The 22637-nt window shown below is 45.4% G+C and overlaps 1 protein-coding gene across 6 annotated transcripts in view; it reads right to left on the minus strand.

Moving 5' to 3' along the window:
- LOC115113249 (latent-transforming growth factor beta-binding protein 1) overlaps positions 1–22637 on the minus strand; it is a 138247-nt gene that overhangs the window by 84330 nt on the left and 31280 nt on the right. For all 6 annotated transcript variants that reach the window (XM_029640699.2, XM_029640698.2, XM_029640700.2 and 3 more), the window contains exon 4: positions 18028–18161. In XM_029640699.2, coding sequence (XP_029496559.1) covers positions 18028–18161 — 134 coding nt within the window. The remainder of the gene's footprint in view (positions 1–18027; positions 18162–22637) is intronic.

Below are 22637 nucleotides of genomic sequence, written 5' to 3' on the forward strand. Positions count from 1 at the left end.
CCGGGACGCACAGCACACCATCAGAAAGAAGAGGGAAGGGAGGGAGAGTCTAGTCAGTCTTGTATCCATTGGTTAGTTAGTAACACCTTGAGTGGCCTGTCACAGACGATCACGAACAAAGAGTTCAGTCAAAACAATAACTGAAAGGACTGTTGTCCTCTCTATTCACATATACCACCGTTGTGTCTCTCCTTTCCCCTTTTATCTTTCTCTTTCATTCCCTCTCTCTTTCTCTCCCACTGCTTCTAAATCCGGTGGCGTCTCTGAAACATGAGGAGGGAAAGAGAAAAAACAGAGGGAGAGAGAGCTCAGCAAACAAAACTCTGGGATGCACTCCAATTCTTCATCAAAAGTCAAGTTCCCTGAGAGGTGGGTATTGGCAGATCACAATGCCATGCTTTATTCCAAGACGCACAACGAGTGGGCATGGCGGTGTAGTCGGCCCTGGTTTCTCTGCCTTCCCCCCTCCCTCTTCTTATTTCTCTCTCTCACTTTCTCCCTCCCTTTCTCTGCCTTCCCCCCTCCCTCTTCTTATTTCTCTCTCTCACTTTCTCCCTCCCTTTCTTTCCCACCTAGCAAATGTTCTAGGTCTTTGGCACCTCTGTCTGAAAGAAAGTTCTCCCAAAATGCTTTTGCTGTGTCTCTTCCTAAGATCACCTCCTCTCTCTCTCTGTCCCTCTCTGCACTTTAGGATGAAGTTACAGGCTACCCACTGCACCGAGATAGAAACTATCAGCCTACCCGTCCGCCCATTCGCCTATCCTCTCCCCTTCCTCCCTCACCACCAAACCCAGCCCTCATATCAGACAGACAGAGAAAGAGAGGGGGAGGGAGAGAGAGAGAGAGAGAGAAGGAGACTAGCGAGACAGAGAGAAGAGTATTGATCACAAACATCTGTACGAGGTATACCGCATCCCTTCCCAGACTAGCCTCCTCCAACCTTTCCCCTTCTACTTTTCTGCATTCAGTGACACACGTCTTTATAGAAAGTTCCTCAGCTCCCCTTCCTTTTTTTCCCTCCCATTCACATCTTCCTTTTCCCTTCACCAACGTCTCTCTCTATGTCCTGTCTTTACTACTTTGCATGTCCCCCCCACCCGTCCAAACTTCCCCAAAACCCCAGACTCCTGAGCTCAACATTTTGTCTGCGGCTGTCAGCTGTTCACACCAGACAGGGCAGAGATGCAGGGAGCATGGCCAAGGGGAGAGAGGGCTTTTTCCTCTAAACCAGAAAGCAGGCAAAACCACTGGATTACAGACTTTTGGGCCGCCTAAATATTTGCCATAAGATGAAAAAAAAAAGATGTGGACATAAAGGGGAACTAATATGATGTAGTCAAAAGCCAAGGACTAATAGACAGTTGGTTTTAAACGTGAGCCAACTGTATTATATACATAATAGACATAGTGTTTAAAAGACAAGTGCCAAATGTCATTTCCAAGTAGAAGGAAGGAGCGCCGTTCCCATGTAGGAAGGAGCATTGCTCTGACTGATGCTGGCATGGGAGAGCCGATGGGGGAAAAGGTCCGCTTTAACAACCTGCTCTGCTCCTTTAAGACCCTATAGACATATCAGGCTCCACTCAGGCTCTGGCTCCTGGTAAGGGCCTACACATGAGAACCGTCAACCTCTCCATCAAACTGCCTGCTGAGAGGTCCTGCGTTCTTTACCTACAGTATAATCCCCCGTGTCACACCAGGGCTTCCTGTGTCTGCTCCGCTGCGCCATCGCTCCAGACTACGCAGAGTTGGGCCAGTCCCTTCTTAGACGTCGCCTCTCACGTCGTTCAGTCTCTCTGCACTCTAGCGTTCACTGTATTATGCCGGGTTTGCCTCCATCGACCTCATCACACCGTGACCCAGAAACGTACTGGTTTCTCTCTGGGGGCTGAGCATTCATTTGGCCGTTACCTCCCAGCAGTTTGTAGCTCTTTACTTCCTGGGGTTTCTGGGTGATTAAGCTACTACCACAAGCGCGTTCATTCAGAGAAGGCCTGGGTATCACCGTTGACAGGGGGTATAGAGAAGTACGGACAGGAGAAGCCTTGGAAACAGATCACATTCCCTAGCACATAGAGATCTATAGAAGGCTCTGCTGCCGTCGGACAGCCCCCTGCACCATGTTCAACACATGCCTTAACTACTCTGACACAGCTTGGAGTCCCTGGCCTCAACAGTGATAAAAACATGTCCGTCTTCATCCCTCTATCCCTCTTCTGCCTCCATAAGAGCTGCCTCCGTATGTAAGCAGATCCTTCGCACGGCACGGTAGACTACTCCAGCACTGTGGAGCAGCTCTGTGGAGCATATGGAGAGAGAAGCTGGAGGGGCGTCTCAAACAGAACGCAGACATCAATCAGCATGGAAGACGCAGGGGGATGCTAGAGGAAGGGGCTGAGAACACACAGGCTAGGCTAGACTGGAGGGATGTAGGGGGGATATGGAGAAAGCGAGTCTGCAAGGAAAAAGAGGGTCTTCTTTTGAGCTCCCCTGGTGGAACTCTACTGGTCCAATGTTTCCCTGTATGGGGTAGAAGACAGCAGTCTTTGAAGCCAAACATGTAGCCTTCCAACACGGCGATCTACAGCTTAGAGCGGGAGCCTAGTTTGTCTGTGTGGGAGAGCTGGGGGACAGTGGCCGGCGGGGAGAATGACTTTCCCAGACAAGGCACCATAGCTAGCTGCTGACAGGCTGTCTGTTGGGTGGGACAGGGCTGACAGGAAGGCTGCAGGCCCAGCGATTTAGGAGCACAAACATTCTCCCCTGTCTGCTACTCCATCAGTCAGGTAGCACACCAACACCACCGCACACTGGGCTAAAGCCAACGGTGACATCCCTACCAATGGGGAGCTGAAGGCCTGAGGCGCCATTCATTGTAACATAGGCAATGTATCTACTGTAAGTTTTTGCAAGATGGAGTAAAGTGGTTTGTGCGGGAGGCAGGAGGCAGGGGGCAGGAGGCGTGGGGCAGGAGGCATGGGATGGGGATGGGAGGCAGGGGGCAGGAGGCAGGGGGCCAGAGGGCAGGGGATGGGGTTATATTGTGCCCTTGTACAGGTGCATTCATTTTCCTTTTAAGACCTCTACTGTGTCTTAGTGATGTGCAGTTTGTGAACAATTCAATATTTTTCAATGACTCTTTTTACTGACTCAAGAGTCATGATTCACTCATTCCACTTGTTCGTTTAACCTGGGATTAATACGCCCTCCTCCGGCTTAGCGGCTCTGGATACGTTCTCCAACCAACTAATGCTGCAGGCAGCAAAGAGAAGAAAAATACATGTTCGAACTGATCATTGATCGCATGGTGCAAGAACGAATGCAATTCATTGATTATTGAATGTTATTGATGTTCAGCTCAACAAACTCAAACTCGAGAACTAATCGTTTAAGGTGCAGTTCGCAAACGATATCGTGCTTATCTCCCTCGCTGCAGTCAAGCATTGTGTTCTGCCAAGACTAGTCCACAATGTAGTCCAATTGCGGCCCCAAAGACATCGTTTCAAAGTTAGAGAAATAATCATATTTTATGCCTACCAATCAAAACTGTACATTGTTTGATGCACACTTTTAGTCTCAGTCACAAATGACAGCTCTAATACCCCTATAGTGAACGAGAGGCTTGTAGAATCATGACTCTTTCTTGTTCATCGGTAGGGGGTCCTGCGTGCTCTGGGCATTACAAATGAAAGAAATTAGTCAAAAATATTCTTCTTTTTTTTAACAGAAAGAGTTGAAAAAAAATCAGTAAAGTCCGTAAAAAGAGCCGAACTTCGCATCGCTTCTGTATTTCCCCTTTCGTCCACTCTTTCCGTCTCCCCTCACCATCTATGTTTCTCTCTCTCTTCTCTCTAATGCCTGGACATATCCCTGATGGTCCCACACTGGAGCTGTATGAGAGTGGACTGGGGTTATTTGTAGCTCTGTGGCCAGGCTGGGGCTGGCTGAGGACTGCAGCCACAAGGGCCCCAGAGGGGGAGAGGGAGGAAGACGCAGACAGACTCACAGAGACCAGCGGAGGCTGTTGTGTCTGCAGACTGCTCCATTTATTGCACAGAGACTGTCTGGGTAGACAGACATGGAGCCATTCACTTCCAGGTCAGCAAATGACTTACTTACCGAAGGAAGTCTAACAGGAGGTTAAAATATGTATATCCTCTGCCAACACAGTAGAAAGTATACCTCTAGGTGTACAGCATATCAGATGTACAGTATAACCTTAAATACATACCATGGGATGGGAAATCATCATGAAATCCTCCAAGCCACTACGCGTCCAACCACAAGCCATGCATTATTCATGTATCTCACTTTCAAAAGCCACTTGACTGTTCGGCCACATCGTAAAGTGTAAATGGAAGACAATGTGTCTTCCATGAAGGGGCCGCAAGGCTATTCAGCGGGGGAGCTTTAAGAGGAGCAGATAACAGCTATTCAACAGCTCAGCAGACTGGAGAAGGCCTCTCCCATTCATATCAGTCTGTCACACTTGTTGTTTCAGCAATTGAGGGGTTCTCTGTTGGATGACACAGTGTATCACCTTGCTCTGTCATTTCATTTTCTCTCCCACACCCTTCCTGTATCTGAAATTGCCCACTGAAAATGAGGCTAATAATTCATTTTAGACAGAGCCGAGCAGCAGGCAATGCTTAACTCTTTATGCCATTACCGCTGGGGCTGCAATTTGAAGAATCCCATTGCTGCCCAACTTCAAGCTCCAGTTACAGCAGACGTGAGTGTGTGTGTGTGTGTGTGTGTGTGTGTGTGTGTGTGTGTGTGTACTGTTTATGCCCATAAGGAACAATTGCTGCCTTTTATCCATTTAGATGAAATGACCGTTAAGTAAGACAATGTATTTACCATGCAAAGACTTATCTGACTAGAGGCAGCTGACAATGTGACAGATGTTTATATATATAGATCCCATCTAAAGACTAACATACCATCTTAAATGTTTCAATGGCGCCGGTGGAGATGGCTGCAGTTTTACGGGCTCCTAATCAATTGCGCTATTGTGTGTGTTTTTTCGCATTATTTGTAACTTATTTTGTACATAATGTTTCTGCCACCGTCTCAAATGACCGAAAGGAGCTTCTGGAAATCATGACAGCAATTACTCACCTCATACTGGACGAGTCGGATGCAAAGGATTTACTTCGGAAAAGGACCAAATCCCTGCATTCGCATGAAGAAGAGACGGCGATATCGGGGACGTAGGTCGGGTGCCTTGTAAGGATCCGACGGCGAGTGGGTAATCCGCCACCTCTACCATCAGTCCTATTAGCCAACGTGCAATCATTGGATAACAAACTGGATGAGCGTAGATCAAGGCTATCCTGCCAATTGGACATTAAAAACGGTGATATATTATGTTTCAATGAGTCGTGCCTGAATGACGACAATATAAAACAGCTGCCTCCGGTAAGACGAGGGGTGGTGATCTGTGTCTATTTCTCAATAACAGCTGGTGCATGAAATATTAAGGAAGTATCAAGGTTTTGCTCGCCTGAGGTGGAGTATCTCATAATAAGCTGAAGCCCACACTATTTACCAAGAGAGTTATCTATATTTTTTGTAGGTGTCTATTTACCACCACAAACCGATGCTGGCACTAAGACCGCACTCAACGAGATGTATAAGGCCATAAGCAAACAAGAAAACGCTCATCCAGAGGTGGCTATCCTAGAGGCCGAGGACTTTAATGCAGGGAAACTTAAATAAGTTTTACCTAATTTCTACCAGCATGTTACATGTGCAACCAGAGAGAAAAAAACTCTAGACCACCTTTACTCCACACACACAGATGCGTACAGAGCACTCCCTTGGCCTCCATTCCGCAAATCTGACCATAACTCTATCCTCCTGATTCCTGCTTACAAGCGAAAATTAAAGCAGGAAGTACCAGTGACTCACTCAATACAGAAGTGGTCAGATAACTCAGATGCTAAGCTACAGGACTGTTTTTCTAGCACAGAGTGGAATATGTTAGGGGACTCTTCTGATGGCATTGAGGAGTACACCACATCAGTCACTGGCTTGATCAATAAGTGCATTGATGACGTCGTCCTCACAGTGACCGTACGGGGCGGCAGAGTAGCCTAGTGGTTTGAGCGTTGGACTAGTAACCGAAAGGTTGCAAGTTCGAATCCCCGAGCTGACATTCTGCCCCTGAACAGGCCATCATTGAAAATAAGAATTTGTTCATAACTGACTTGCAGCTGCACCATAGAGAACATCCTGACTGGTTGCATCACCGCCTGGTATGGCAACTGCTCGGCTTCAGACCGCAAGGCACTGCAGAGGGTAGTGCGTACGGCCAAGTACATCACTGGGGCCAAGCTTCCTACCATCCAGGACCTCTATACCAGGCAGTGTCAGAGGAAGGCCCTAACATGTGCCCCCGCACATTGACTCTGTACCGGTACCCCTTGTATATAGCCTCGTTACTGTTATTTTATTGTTGCTCTTTAGTTATTTGTCATTTTTCTATTTTGTTATTTTTCTTTTTCTTTTTTATATATTTCTTTTTTACTTCAGTTTATTTTTGTAAATACTTAACACTTGTTTTTCTTAAAACTGCATTGTTGGTTTGGGGGCTTGTAAGTAAGCATGTCACTGTAAGTCCTACACCTGTTGTATTTGGCACGTGCCAAATAAAATGTGATTTGATTGATGATTTGATGTTATTTTCCTCGCCATAAACTAAATCTCATATTACCATAAACAATCTGGCTTTATATTCAACCATGGCAGATCATTTTCTCAAATTGGCAGATATTTCATCTTACTAAATAAAGAGCATATAAACTTGAATGCACCTTCCACACAGTGATTGGGATACCATCAGTGCAACCCCTCCCCCTCCCCACTGGCAACACCCTATCCCCCAGCCCCTACCCCCGAACTCCCCAATTAGGCTATGTGTGTTTTTATATGACTCAGAGTACAGCAGGAACCCATTCCACAGGGGGAGAGCGGGCTACTGCATAGCGCTGAAATCGCACTGGCTCCCGTAACGTGAGAAATGGGTGCAGTCCAAACCCCATGCTAAAATAATGACAGGCTGACCTAACTAAAGCGTCACTACAGTGTCCGTTTGGCAGTGATTAATGGTCGGCCCGATAAATCTCCAGCCCTGAAATAACAAACAGGCCAGTGTAATTGGCTCAGCTGGATCTGCTGACACTAGCTGGTGTCGTGTGGTCTGCTCAAAGAGTAAAGAGAGAGAGAGAGAGAGAGAGAGAGAGAGAGAGAGAGAGAGAGAGAGAGAGAGAGAGAGAGAGCCTGTCACGGAATTTTCCAAACCTCGGGTTCAGTCGTCCCCAGTCTCTGCCCCGTGCCAGCGAAGCCGTGCCTGGGAGAGCTCAGGAATTTTAAAGCTGAGCCGACGACACTTTTATTAAAAAATTAAATTAATTTGTGAAATAACATCTTTAAAGTGTTTGAGGACTTTGCGTACCGCCACAGAACCAAGGGTTGGCAAAATGTGGGAAAGGCCTCAGACTCACAAAATCATCACTTAGTGGATACTAGCTGATTTAAGAGCAGAGATTTGTGACAATATAGTGCTGCCATATGAGTAAAGATGACTGTTTCTTAGCTTATTTTGCACATCGTAAAGTCACCTGGTGTTTCAGGTGCATATCCAAAGCTTCCAAAGACTTAAATTACGTACATCTGTGGTTAGAGCTTCAATAAAGCCACCTGTCAGTCCAGTACAGTAGCTAACCTTCCTGTTAAAACCCCTCTTTCTTTAACCCTCTCTCTGGGCCTGTGAGAGACACAAACTTTGTAGCCTTTTACTGATGAGGTAGGAATCCATCACCTTTCTCAGCCTGACCCTATTGTTCAGTGGCATAGGGCACTTCACACCTATGTGTTAGGGACCAGTTTGCCAGGGAAATCAGTCAGCTGACCAGGGCCAGCCAATCACTGGCTCTCCCTGCTGGTGGTAATAGACACCCATTCATTCCTGCTTGTGTTTTAGTTGCTTCCAGGAGGGCAGGGTTAGGAAGGTCGCTGTAAACTACTTGTGTTGTTATGTGTTAATAACATTTAGGCTATGTTACCCAGCAGGCTATGCGGGTGGTTGAAGAATGCCTTGCATTTCTAAACATGGAGTTTTCTAGCTGAAGTATATGTTCATTAAAAGTAGTTAAACCCATGCCCCGGTTTGTCATTATATAAGGAACAAACATAACATGGTGTCAGATTGGTAGTCGATATGACGAGACAGAGAAAAGAAAGGAGTAACTGCAAATTTCCGCGATGAAAATGGAACATTCTACCACAAGTCAAGTGACGTGAGTAGTTGAAGATGCTAGCTTGCAAGAGCGAGGACAACGAGCCGCAGCAGCGAGAGTGAAAGCAGCGAGAGCGAGGCTGCATTGGGATCTGTTGACGAGCAAGTTGATGAGCAACATACTGAAGTAAGAGAAATCGACACTGTTCCTGTTCTCCGTCATGGATAGGCTTAGTCCTCCTACTCCTATGCAGTTAACAGGCAATCTAGCTGACAATTGGAAACGTTTCAAGCAGAGATTCAATATCTACGTAGCAGCCAGTGGTTCAGGGGGAGATGATGACAAATTGAAAGCTTCCATTTGTCTGCATGTTATTGGAGAGGATGCATTGGATATTTACAAAAGCTTTCAGCAAGACGAGGCAAACTTGACATTGACTGTGCTAATGGCTAAATTTGAGGAGTACTTTGTACCAAGCCAGAATGTCACATTTGAGAGATACAGGTTTTTCTCTCATGATCAGAGACAGGGAGTCAGTTTTGACCAGTATTTGGCTGAGCTGAACACACTGAGCAAAACGTGTGAATTTGAAAATCTGAAAAACTAGTGAAAGACAGGATAGTCTGTGGTATACTTGATAATGGACTCAAGGAGAGATTACTGCGTGAGCAAGATTTAACTTTGGATAAAGCAGTGAATATGTGTCGAGCAGCTGAAACCACCAGAGCACAAGCTAAAGAGCTGCGCAGGGATGAGACATCAGTGTATACAATAAAACGAGAGGAGCATCACACACACAACGCCTTACAAAACATAAACAAGCAAAAGAGAGAAATCAAAACACTACATGTGGAAAATGTGGATTTATCCACAAGCCAAAAAAATGCCCTGCATATGGCAAATCATGTAACAACTGAGGGAAAAAATTATAATTTCTCAAAATGCTGCAAAGCTCTCCTACAAAGAAAAAGGTTGACACAGTCGAGGAGATTGAATAATTCTTTGTTGATTCTGTGGAAATATGCAATGCAGTAAATGCTTGAATGGATTGGACTATGAATGAAACTATAATACCATTCAAGCTTGATACTGGAGCACAGGTAAACCTGTTGTCGCTGGAGGACTACAAAACACTGAAGGTGAAGAGCAAAATACACCCGGTGAAAATTAAGGTTACTGGTTATACTGGGGAGAACGTACCAGTCGAAGGTAGCTGCATAGTAACTTTACAGCACCAAGGAAAACAGTTCAGAGCACAGCTGCTGATTGTGGAAAAGAGTGTACAGCCTATTCTAGGAATTAATGCATGTGAAAAGCTCAATTTGTTGAAAAGAGTGTATGTAGTGACATCACAGACTGAAAATGACCAAGAATCACTACTGGCTGAATATGAGGATTTGTTTGAGGGTCTTGGATGTTTACCTGGAGAACACAAAATATGTACTGATGACAAAATGACTCCAGTTGTGCATGCATGCAGAAAAGTTCCATTTGCACTGAGGAAAAAACTCAAAGATGAACATCATCACAAAAATGGATGAACCTACAGACTGGGTAAAGCTCACTGGTTATTGTGGTGAAACAGAACGACGATCTCAGGATATGTCTAGACCTGAGAGATCTCAACAAAGCAATCAAGAGAGAGCATTTCAAGTTGCCAACCAGAGAAGAGATAATGTCACAGTTTGCTGGAGCAAAGTGGTTCAGTAAGCTTGATGCCTCATCAGGATTCTGACAAAAGAAGCTAAGATGATGCAAGCTCAAGGCTATGCATATTCAACACACCTGAGGGCAGGTACAGATTTCTTCGTCTACCATATGGGAGTCTCTCAGCGCCAGAGGTCCACCACAAGACAATCCACATGATCTTCGAGCACATTCCAGGAGTGGAGAGTCTGGGGGTCCACAAAAGAAGAACACAATGCGAGAGTGAGACAAGTGCTGGACCTGATACGGAAAGTCAACCTAAAACTAAACAAGGACAAATGCGAGTTTGGTGTGAAAACACTTACCTTCGTGGGAGACATACTTTCAGAGGATGGAGTCAAACCAGACCCGAGGAAAACATCAGCCATCAACAACATGGAGCACCCGAAGAACAAGGACGATGTGAGAAGCTTCATGGGCATGATCACCTACCTTGCAAAGTTCATTCCTCAACTGTCAGCACAGTCCGCTCCACTCAGATGTCTTCTGGAACAGAAAATTACATGGGAATGGTCCCATGGTTCAGGTTCTATGATCCAGAGAAAAGCACAAGGATTTCTGCAGACGCGTCACAGTTTGGCCTGGGAGCAGTTCTTCTGCAACATCATGACGACACATGGCAACCCGTTGCTTATGCGTCCAGAGCCTTGACAGGTGCAGAGACAAGGTATGCACAAATAGAGAAATAACTACTGGCGAGCACATACGCTTGCGAAAGGTTTCACCAATACGTCTACGGATGAGACTTCGAAGTAGAAACCGACCACAAACCATTGGTGTCAATCATGTCTAAGCCACTGAATGATTGTCCAATGAGAATCCAGAGAATGTTGATCAGACTGCAAAAGTATGATGTGAAGATGATCTATACCCCGGGAAAGTTCATGTTCGCCGCCGACACTCTTTCTCGAGCAGTCGACAAGAAGGAGAGCTTCGACACACAGAAAAACACAGATTCAGGCCTCCGTCGACATGATCGTAGCATCACTTCCTGTGTCTTCAGAGAGAATGGAGCAGATCAAAAGAGAGACTGCAGCTGACCAAACAATGACAGAGTTGAAAGAAACAACACTGATAGGATGGCCCGCACAGAAAAACAACTGTCCAAGGAGAATACAGGATTACTGGATGTGCAGAGCAGAGCTCACCGTTGTGGGTGACATAGTGTTCAAAGGCAACAAGATTGTCATTCCCATGACACTACGCAAAGAAATGCTACAGAAAATACACGAGGGCCACTAGGATGAGGAAAAATGCAAATGACGAGCACGAGAAGTAATGTACTGGCCAAGAATGAACCAGGAAATCAGCCAGACCACTGATTCATGTGAACTGTGTTTGACCTACAGGCCAAAGCAGCAAGCATCATCCAGTACCCAATAGACCCTACTACAAAATTGTCAAAGGTCTGATGAAAAAGGCACACGATGGAAAGGAGGATTTCCTAAAGAATCTGATGATCTACCGCAGCGCACCACTGCAGAACGGACTTTCACCTGCACAAATGTTGATGGGACGTCGCATCAGAACCAACCTACCCATCCATGACGACTTGCTAACACCCAGAGGTGCTCACAAAGTCAAACTCGCGAAGGAAAAACAGAAAGACAAACAAAAACAACGACACGACAAAAGTGCAAGACACTTTCCTGAACTGAAACCTGGAGATCAGGTACGACTACGAGACATCACCACAGGAATCTGGATGCAGCAAGGGTGTGTGCAGAGAGAAGTTGCACCGCGATCCTATGAGATCCAAACGCAGCATGGATCACAACTGAGACGAAACAGAGTGGATCTAACGCTTCAGCCATTCACTCAAGGGACTGAGGATCATCAGGAGGATACTGCTGAAGCGTCAAATGCCTTTAGAAATGGACAATTCAGTCAGAACACCCTGACTGACAATGAACGCTGTCCAACTGTTTCAGGAAGCACTTTAGCAGAACGACCAAAAAGGACTGTCAGAGCTCCTGAAAGGCTTATTGAGAATTGCAAAAAAAAAATTTTTTTTAAAAAGGGGCACCTGGACTGAATGTTTTGTTAATGTGAAAAGAAAGAGCCACAATAGAGTATTGTTGGAAAAAAATAAAAATTGGGGGGAAAGAAATGTGTGTTATTGAAAATGGCATGTTATGCAGGTTGAGTAAACAAATGTGATGTGACGTGTAGTTACATAGAAAAGTAGTTTTATTTTAAAGGAAAGAAGATGTGTTGTTATGTGTTAATAACATTTAGGCTACGTTACCCAGCAGGCTATGCGGGTGGTTGAAGAATGCCTTGCATGGCTAAACATGGAGTTTTCAAGCTGAAGTATATGTTCATTAAAAGTAGTTAAACCTACGCCCCGGTTTGTCATTATATAAGGAACAAACATAATACTACTGTCCTCCACTACAACTCATAACTGGACGTTCCTTAAGGGACAAGCCTTCCCTCCAATCAAATCCAAGTTTATTGGTTGTGTACCCAAATATTGCAGGTGCATCAAAATGCTTGTGTCTCTAGCTCCAATAGTGCAGTAATATCTAGCTTTTTTTTAATACACACATTAAAGAAAAAGTTATATAGGATGAGGAATGACTAAAATACAGTATATACATATAAAGTGGGTGAAACAGTATGTAAACATTATTAAAGTTACCAGTATTCAATGACTCTATATACATAGGGCAGAAGTCTCTAAGGTGCTGTGTAGAGTACAGGGTGGTAGCCGGCTAGAACAGTGACCAAGTTTCAGGGCAGGGTACTGGGCGGAGGCCGGCTAGTGGTGACTGTTTAACAGTCTGATGGCCTGGAGATAGAAGCTGTTTCTCAGTCTCTCAGTCCCAACTTTGATGCACCTGTACGGTCTATGCCTTCTAGATGGAAGCGGGGTGAACAGGCCGTGGCTGGATTGGCTGAAGTCCTAGAGGGCAGGCAGTGTGCCCCTGGTGATAGGCTGGGCTGACCGCACCACCCTCTGGAGAGCACTGCGGTTTCAGACAGTGCAATTGCCGTACCAGGCGGTGATAGAGCCCCGACAGGATGCTCTCAATGGTGTATCTGTAGAGTTTGTGAGGGTTTTAGGGGCCTAGTCAAATTTCTTCAGGCTCCTGAGGTGCATCACTGAACATGAAAGAGAGCTTTGTTATGATTCATCTGTACATTTGATCTGTTATACGTTGCTATTGCTTTGTTAGTATATGCTAACATCCTTGTGTATATGTCAGGATTGTCTCCCATGTCACATACTTCACACATTCTGCCCCTTTGGCATAGTTCTGTATACCTTTATGTTCAAGCAATGAGAAAAAGGCTGCATTTATTGTAGCTGGGGATTTTAACAAAGCAAATTTGAGGAAAACGCTACCGAAGTTCTATCAACACATTGACAGTAGTACTCACTTAGGAAAAGCACTAGATCACTGCTACTCGCCTTTCGAGAAGCCTACAAGGCCCTCCACCGCCCTCCCTTCAGAAAATCAGATCCAGATTCCATTTTGGTCCTCTCTTCCTATAGGCATAAACTAAAATAGGAAGTACCCGTGCTAAGGTCTAGTCAATGCTGGTCTGACCAATCGGAATCCACGCTTCAAGATTGTTTTGATCACGCGGACTAGGATAGGTTCCGGGTAGCCTCTGAGAATAACACTGGCGCTTAAAAAGACACAGTGACTGAGTTCATCAGGAAGTGTATAGGGGATGTTATTCCCACTGTGACTATTAAAACCTACCCAAACCAGAAACCGTGGATAGATGGCAGCATTCGTGCATAACTGAAAGCGCGAACCACCACATTTAACCATGGCAATGTGACTGGGAATATGGTTGAATAAAACTGTGTAGTTATTACCTACATAAGGCAATCAAAGAGGCAAAACGTCAGTACAGAGACAAAGTGGAGTTGTAATTCAACGGCTCAGACACAAGACGTATGTGGCAGGGTCTACAGACAATCACTGATTATAAAGGGAAAACCAGCCAGGTCGCGGACACCGACTTCTTGCTCAGAGGCAAGCTGAACACCTTCTTCGCCCGCTTTAAAGACAACATAGTGTCACCGACGAGGCCCGCTCCCAAGGACTGTGGGCTCTCGTTCACCGTGGCCGAAGTGAGTAAGACATTTAACTGAATTAAATGACTATCGCCCCGTGACACTCACTTCTGTCATCATGAAGTGCTTTGAGAGGCTAGTTAAGGATCATATCACCTCTACCTTACCTGACACCCCAGACCCACTTCAATTTGCTTACCGCCCCAATAGTGACACATTGGTGTGGCTGTCTTATGGGTTAAGCGGGCATTGTGTCAAGAAGCAGTGTGTCTTGGTTGGGTTGTGTTTCAGAGGACGCACGGCTCTTGACCTTGACCTCTCCCGAGTCCGTACGGGAGATGAAGCGATGAGACAAGACTGTAGCTACCAACTGGATACCAGAAAATTGGGGAGAAAAAGAGGGTAAAATAAAAAAAATGAAAAATGATGTTCATTCCCTATAGCAAGCCTTCAACACCATAGTACCCTCTAAGCTCATCATTAAGCTTGGGGCCCTGGGTCTGAACCCTGCCATGTGCAACTGGATCCTAGACTTCCTGACGGGCTGCCCCCAGGTGGTGAAGGTAGGAAACAACACCTAAACTTTGCTGATCCTCAACACAGGGGCCCCCTCCTGCTTGCTCAGCCCCCTCCTGTACTCCCTGTTCACCCATGACTGCGTGGCCACGCACGCCTCCAACTCAATCATCAAGTTTGCAGACGAAACAGAAGTAGGTCTGACTACCAACAATGACAGGACTTTGTTGTCCTTAAGCCATTGTGCCACAACTTTGGAAGTACGCTGGGGTCATTGTCCATTTGGAAGACCCATTTGCGACCAAACTAACTTCCTGACTAATGTCTTGAGATGTTGCTTCAATATATTCACATAATTTTCCTTCCTCATGGCGCCATCTATTTTGTGAAGTGCACCAGTCCCTCCTGCAGCAAAGCATCCCCGCAATATGATGCTGCCAGCCCCGTGCTTCACGGTTGGGATGGTGTTCTTCGGCTTGCAAGCCCCCCCCCCCCCCCCTTTCCTTCAAACATAACGATGGTCATTATGGCCAAACAGTTCTATTTTTGTTACATCAGACCAGAGGACATTTCTCCAAAAGTACAATCTTTGTCCCCATGTGCACCTGCTGAGCGGCCTTTCAGGTTATGTCGATATAGGACTCGTTTTACTATGAATATAGATACTTTTGTACCTGTTTCCTCCAGCATCTTCACAAGGTCTTTTGCTATTGTTCTGGGAATGATTTGCACTTTCCGCACCAAAATTACGTGAATCTCTAGGAGACAGAATGCGTCTCCTTCCTGAGCGGTATGATAGCTGCGTGGTGTTTTTCTTGCGTACTATTGTTTGTACAGATGAACGTGGTACCTTCAGGTGTTTGGAAATTACCCCCAAGGATTAAACAGACTTGTAGAGGTCTACAATGTCTTGGCTTATTTCTTTAGATTTTCCCATGATGTCAGGCAAAGAGGCACTGAGTTTGAAGGTAGGCCTTGAAATACATCCACAAGTACACCTCCAATTGACTCAAATGATGTCAGCCTATCATTTGTACAGATACACTACTGCCCTAAATGTTTACATTAAGAATCACAGAGAACATCCTATCAAAAAATTATTTTGCTTAGAAGCTTCTAAAGCGATGACATCATTTTCTGGAATTTTCCAAGATTTTTGAAGGCACAGTCAACTTAGTGTATGCAAACTTCTGACCCACTGGAATTGTGACACAGTGAATTATAAGTGAAATAATCTGTCTGTAAACAATTGTTGGATTCCTTGTGTCATGCACAAAGTAGATGTCCTAACCGACTTACCAAAACCATAGCTTGTTAACAAGAAATGTGTGGAGTGGTTGAAAAACTAGTTTTAATGACTCCAAGTATATGTAAACTTCCGACTTCAACTGTACTACTGTGTGCTATTACTTATAGCCCTGCTAGCTCCCACTGTACAGTTGTGGCCAGATGTTTTGAGAATTACACAAATATTAGTTTCCACTAAGTTTGCTGCTTCAGTGTCTAAAATATTTTTGTCAGATGTTACTATGGAATACTGCTGTATAAATACAAGCATTTTATAAGTTTGAAAGGCTTTTATTGACAATTACATGAAGTTGATGCAAAGAGTCAATATTTGCAGTGTTGAATCTTCTTTTTCAAGACCTCTGCAATCCACCCTGGCATGCTGTCAATTAACTTCTGGGCCGCATCCTGACTGACGGCAGCCCATTCTTGCATAATCAATGCTTGGAGTTTGTCCGAATTTTGGTTTTGGTTTGTCCACCCGCCTCTTGAGGATTGACCACAAGTTCTCAATGGGATTAAGGTCTCGGGAGTCTCCTGGCCATGGACCCAAAATATTAATGTTTTGTTCCCCGAGCCACTTAGTTATCACTTTTGCCTTATGGCAAGGTGCTCCATCATGCTGGAAAAGGCATTGTTCATCACCAAACTGTTCCTGGATGGTTGGGAGAAGTTGCTCTCAGAGGATGTGTTGGTACCATTCTTTATTCATGGCTGTGTTGTTTGGCAAAATTGTGAGTGATCCCACTCCCTTGGCTGAGAAGCAACCCCACACATGAATGGTCTCAGAATGCTTTACTGTTGGCATGACACAGAACTGATGGTAGCGCTCACCTTGTCTTTTCCGGACAAGCTTTTTTCTGGAACCCCCAAACAATCGGAAAGGGGATTCATCAGAGAAAATGACTTTACCCCAGTCCTCAGCAGTCCAATCCCTGTACCTTTTGCAGAATATCAGTCTATCCCTGATGTTTTTCCTTGAGAGACGTGGCTTCTTTGCTGCCCTTCTTGACACCAGGCCATCCTCCAAAAGTCTTCGCCTCACTGTGCGTGCAGACGCACTCACACCTGCCTGCTGCCATTCCCGAGCAAGCGCTGTTCTGTTGGTGCCCCGATCCCACAGCTGAATCAACTTTAGGAGACGGTCCTGGAGCTTGTTGGACTTTCTTGGGCGCCCTGAAGCCTTCTTCACAACACTTGAACCTCTCTGCTTGAAGTTCTTGATGGTCCGATAAATAGTTGATTTAGGTGCAATCTTACTGGCAACAATATCCTTGCCTGTGAAGCCCTTTTTGCGCAAAGCAATGATGACAGCATGTGTTTCCTTGCAGGTAACCATGGTTGACAGAGAAAGAACAATGATTCCAAGCACCACCCTCCTTTGGAAGCTTCCAGTCTGTTATTCGAACTCAATCAGCATGACAGAGTGATCTCCATCCTTGTCCTCGTCAACACTCACACCTGTGTTAATGAGAGAATCACTGACATGATGTCAGCTGGTCCTTTTGTAGCAGGGCTGAAATGCAGTGGAAATGTTTTTGGGGGGATTCAGTTCATTTGCATGGCAAAGAGGGACTTTGCAATTAATTGCAATTCATCTGATCACTCTTCATAACATTCTGGAGTATATGCAAACTTTTAGCCACGACTGTACATATTGTATACTATGCTAGTCACTAATTGCATCCCATTTTATACTGCCTATGCTATTCTAGCCCATACTACAGCATGATACCATTTGTATTTTGTAGCCTGTTCGCCTGCATTAATGCTCTGTAGCATGTTAGCTTACTAGCCCCTGTGTATTACTGTATATTTATTACCAGACAATAATATTACCATGCGAGCACCGCTAACACTACTATAGCCATTACTATCATGTGCTATCCCATTGCTATGCCATTGCCGATTTGTATATATTGTATCACTACTATTACTAATGTGTATCCAACACTGAAACCACGCTGTTGTAATTATATATATTCCCTTATCCTTCTGGTCTTCAGAAAACCACTATCACTTTCACTGATTCTATTCCTCTTCCTGTTTGATGTGTGGTAATAAAGTGTGGATTGTATTTCTGTCCTCTGAACAGGACCCCCGGGACAGTTGTACCTATAATCTAAACCAGCACCTCTTTCGGAAACCACCACATGGTGGCGCTCTTTTCCAGTTCTTATGGAGCTTAGGTTAAGTTAATACAGGAACAGGATAGGGTAAACGAGGTGGGCTACTCACCGTGGATGGGGTTGTGTCCCAATGTCAGGGGAATGGGTCTGTCAGGCTGATGCTGGACATGTGTCTGTGTGTGTGTGGTTCGTGTGTGGTAGTACTTGGGCTTCCGGACAAACTGCTGGCTACCAGGCTGGATTCTGTAAGGGAGAAGAAAAAAAATCTGTCAAACACTGTAAAGAACAATTTAATCTATGCACATAATCCACTGTGTTCACATCCTTGAAATAATACATGAACAATTAAACTCAGCACAAAAAGAAACGTCCTCTCACTGTCAACTGTGTTTATTTTCAGCAAAATTAACATGTGTAAATATTTGTATGAACATAACAAGATTCAACAACTGTGACAAACTGAACAAGTTCCACAGACATATGACTAACAGAAACGTATCCCTGAACAAAGGGGGGGGGTTCAAAATCAAAAGTAACAGGCAGTATCTGGTGTGGCCACTAGCTGCATTAAGTACTGCAGTGCATCTCCTCCTCATGGACTGCACCAGATTTGCCAGTTCTTGCTGTGAGATGTTACCCCACTCTTCCACCAAGGAACCTGCAAGTTCCGGGACATTTCTGGGGGGGAATGGCCCTAGCCCTTACCTTCCGATCCAACAGGTCCCAGGCGTGCTAAATGGGATTGCGACCAGGGCTCTTCCCTGGCCATGGCAGAACACTGACATTCCTGTCTTGCAGGAAATCACGCACAGAACGGCTGGTGGCATTGTCATGCTGGAGGGTCATGTCAGGATGAGCTTGCAGGAAGGGTACCAAATGAGGGAGGAGGATGTCTTCCCTGTAATGTACAGAGTTGAGATTGCCTGCAATGACAACAAGCTCAGTCCGTTGATGCTGTGACACACTGCCCCAGACCATGACGGACCCTCCACCTCCAAATCGATCCCGAACCAGAGCACTGGCCCCGGTGTAACGCTCATTCCTTCAACGATAAACGCAAATCCGACCATCACCCCTGGTGAGACAAAACCGCGACTCGTCAGTGAAGTGCACTTTTTGCCAATCCTGTCTGGTCCAGTGACGGTGGTTTTGTGCCCATAGGTGTCGTTGTTGCCGGTGATGTTTATTTTTTAACCTTTATTTAACTAGGCAAGTCAGTTAAGAACAAATTCTTATTTTCAATGACGGCCTAGGAACAGTGGGTTAACTGCCTTGTTCAGGGGCAGAACGACAGATTTTTTACCTTGTCAGCTCGGGGATTCGATCTTGCAACCTTTCAGTTACTAGTCCAACGCTCTAACCACTGGGCTACTTCCGGTGAGGACCTGCCTTACAACAGGCCTACAAGCCCTCAGTCCAGCCTCTCTCAGCCTATTGTGGACAGTCTGAGCACTGATGGAGGGATTGTGTATTCCTGGTGTAACCCGGGCAGTTGTTGTTGCCATCCTGTACTTGTCCTGCAGGTGTGATGTTCGGATGTACCGATCCTGCGCAGGTGTTGTTAAACGTGTTCTGCCACTGCGAGGATGATCAGCTGTCTTTCCTGTCTCCCTGTAGCGCTGTCTTTGGCATGTCACAGTATGGAGTATGCAATTTATGCAACACAGTATGCAATTTATTGTCCTGGCCACATCTGCAGTCCTCATGCCTCCTTGCAGCATGCCTAAGGCACATTCACGCAGATGAGTAGGGACCCTGGGCATCTTTCTTTTGGTGTATTTCAGAGTCAGTAGAAGGGCCTCTTTAGTGTTCTAAGTTTTCATAACTGTGACCTTAATTGCCTACCGTCTGTAAGCTGTTAGTGTCTTAACGACCGTTCCACAGGGGCATGTTCATGAATTGTTTATTGAACATGCATGGAAAGTTATTTGTGAAGGTATTTGGATTTTTACTAACTATCTTTGAAAGATAGGGTCCTGAAAAAGGACTGTTTCTTTTGTTGCTCCCAAGGCAAAGATTATGGGGGGGGGGGGCTACGGGACTTAAATCATGGCGTCAGTCTTCTCATGTCCTCCCACTAAGAGGGAGGGACATGAGACAAGAGCACCAGCCAGAAACCCAGAGAATGAACCTAACCTAATCTCTCCCAGTGAGACGGGTGAGGAAACCCAGACACATCCTCAACACTGGAAGAGGGAGGGGACGGAGGAGGGGGTCGGAGCTGGTCCAAAACAACCAGACCACCCTGTAGTCCCCCTGACAAGGCCCAATCAAACATGACAGACAGAGTGAAAGGACAACAGGGTGTGGTTGGCAAGGGGGTGTGGAGAGCAGAATTGGGGGTGAGTGGGCAAGGAGAGGAGGGTGAGGAGAACGTAAGAGTTGAAGTAGAACAAAACTCTCCAAAAGCAGCCCTGCAAAGCCTCTCTACTCCTAACCACTCTGCTAAATGTCCCTCAGTCCAAATGAAATGTGACTTGTTTACACGGGAAGAAGAGAAATCTGGTAATCTGGGGCAGGGCTGCTGAGGGACACAGCAGTAGTAGAGCTTTTTTCTTCACAGCATAACCGTATCAAATTGTCAGCTGCCAAACTAAAACCCCTCAGACAGGTCTGGGTCATGGTAACAGAGGACAGAGGACAAAGGACAAAAATACATTTATATTTGACAGGAGAGAAAAGAGCACAACAACATGGGTGGTGTTGAGAGCCATTTCTAAATGGTTTATAAAGGGGGAGGATAAAGAGACAAAACATTGGAGAAGTTCAGACTTATCAGAGCACTGAACAATCTTCATATCCCTACAGGGAGACAACAATGTACTGGCCGAGAAATAGCTTATCATTAGCAGAGGCATAGCCAAGTCCCCATTTCCATAAAAAAATGTATGCAATTAAAATGTCATTTGAACAGCTAGCTAGAAGCCTCCCTCAAGCTACTGCAATAAGTACTGTACATACATCTAACATAAAATAAACACACTTGTGACAGACTCGTCCTCCACACCCAGACACACACCCGCACACATACAATAAAGTTGTCACTCAAGGCCACCCGTGTTGACCCATTTTGTGATCATCTCATCTCATGTGAGTCCATCTCAACAGGGCCTCTACTCACTCTCTCTGTGCTAATTAGACCTGGCTCTGCCTGCCTGCCACCACAACCACCATGTGTGTCATGTAGCCCCTCATCGCGTTCACAACAGACAACAGAGATTGTGTAAGGAAGAAAAGAAAAGAAAAAGAGGATATTGTGTTGACAAATGCCAGTGTCAATCACTGTGAGTAAACGCCTCCCTTTCATCTCCTCCCCTTTCACTCCTCCCTCTCCCTAATGCACACTCACAGACTATCAAACAATGGGACTTCAAGGAATCTGGCTGAGTTTCATCTGTTGTTTGATCCTATGGGGTGGAGGGTGGTCGCAGGGTGTTGGGGGGGCATCAGGGGCTGAACAACAGCAGTACGGCTTCTCATGTGCCTGCTTTCATCCCCACATTCACCCCCCACCACCACCTCTATCTCCACCTCCAACTTACTGGGTGAGTGTTGTTTAACATCTGTAGTCTTTCATGTACCAATACAGTCATGGTGAGGTAGACTGTCACAACAAACCAATACTTGGGTTTCTTTGCTACAAGACCGTGAGTTGTAAACCAAAGCCTCTCACTGTCAAATGCAAGCATGGCCCACAGGCTACAGTATGCATGGCTGGTTATAGATTTATTTGTCATTTTCTGCTATTAACTGTTTATGGGTTTCTGTGATGCAGTTTGATTGGCTGTAATTCCAGTATTTGACATTCCTTTATGGCCCCCTGGGGGCAGAAACCAAACACCTACAGCTCATACAGTACATTCCTCCCGTTATAAAATAATTATCAGCCTATATATAGACTATTCGGTATGCTTGCGACTGTATCTATGTGGATTAGCTAGGATAAGGTTGGTTTTATGTAGGAGCAAAACTAAGTGGATGAACCCATCTTCTCCCATTGGCAACTGTAGAATGGAAGCATTGTTGTGGGATGTGTTGTTGATCGTGGCCCAACATGCATTTTATACCAAAATGAAGAAATTAGGAAGAGTTTACAGGAGATGCAGACTCAGAAGAATCTCAAGAGAGGACAGAAAGAGGGTAGGGGAAAAGGAGTTTATGGTAGGGGAGAAAGAGGGAGAGGCTCACTGCCAGAAATATTCAAATCCCAAAAAAAGAGCAAGAGGGTAGAGAATGGAATTGAAAGAGAGAGAGAGGGACTAGAGGGTGTATTTCACAATAGTCCTCAGTTGTCTTTCTCTCCTGTCTCTCTTTCCAAATGCCCTGCGGTGATCTAATCTGCAGTGTCTGCCATGCTCTAACGCCTGCCTGATGCAATGTGTTTGAACAAAGGAGAAACATATTCCAGCCCCCCGGTTACATCACAGCCCTGCTTGGAAAGCAGACTAAAAAGTGTCAGTAATTCTCCCCTTTTATTGGAGGGAACATGGCAAATGCAACCCTCAGACAACAGGAAAGACATTGGAGAGTCTATTTATCTCCATGCAGAATGGACAACCTGTATTTTATCTTCTCGTGTCTTGTTGACATAGTTTGGTTTCATTGGAGTTCAGAGGGAGTGAGAGGACAGACTATGGGGTAAATGTGCACTTTGGCCTAACTTGCCATCCTGAAATCATGAGCTTGCCTAATCTAAGTTGTCTGTGAGAGATATTTTAC

This window comes from Oncorhynchus nerka, linkage group LG28 (assembly GCF_034236695.1).
Source record: "Oncorhynchus nerka isolate Pitt River linkage group LG28, Oner_Uvic_2.0, whole genome shotgun sequence".
Classification (NCBI taxonomy): domain Eukaryota; kingdom Metazoa; phylum Chordata; class Actinopteri; order Salmoniformes; family Salmonidae; genus Oncorhynchus; species Oncorhynchus nerka.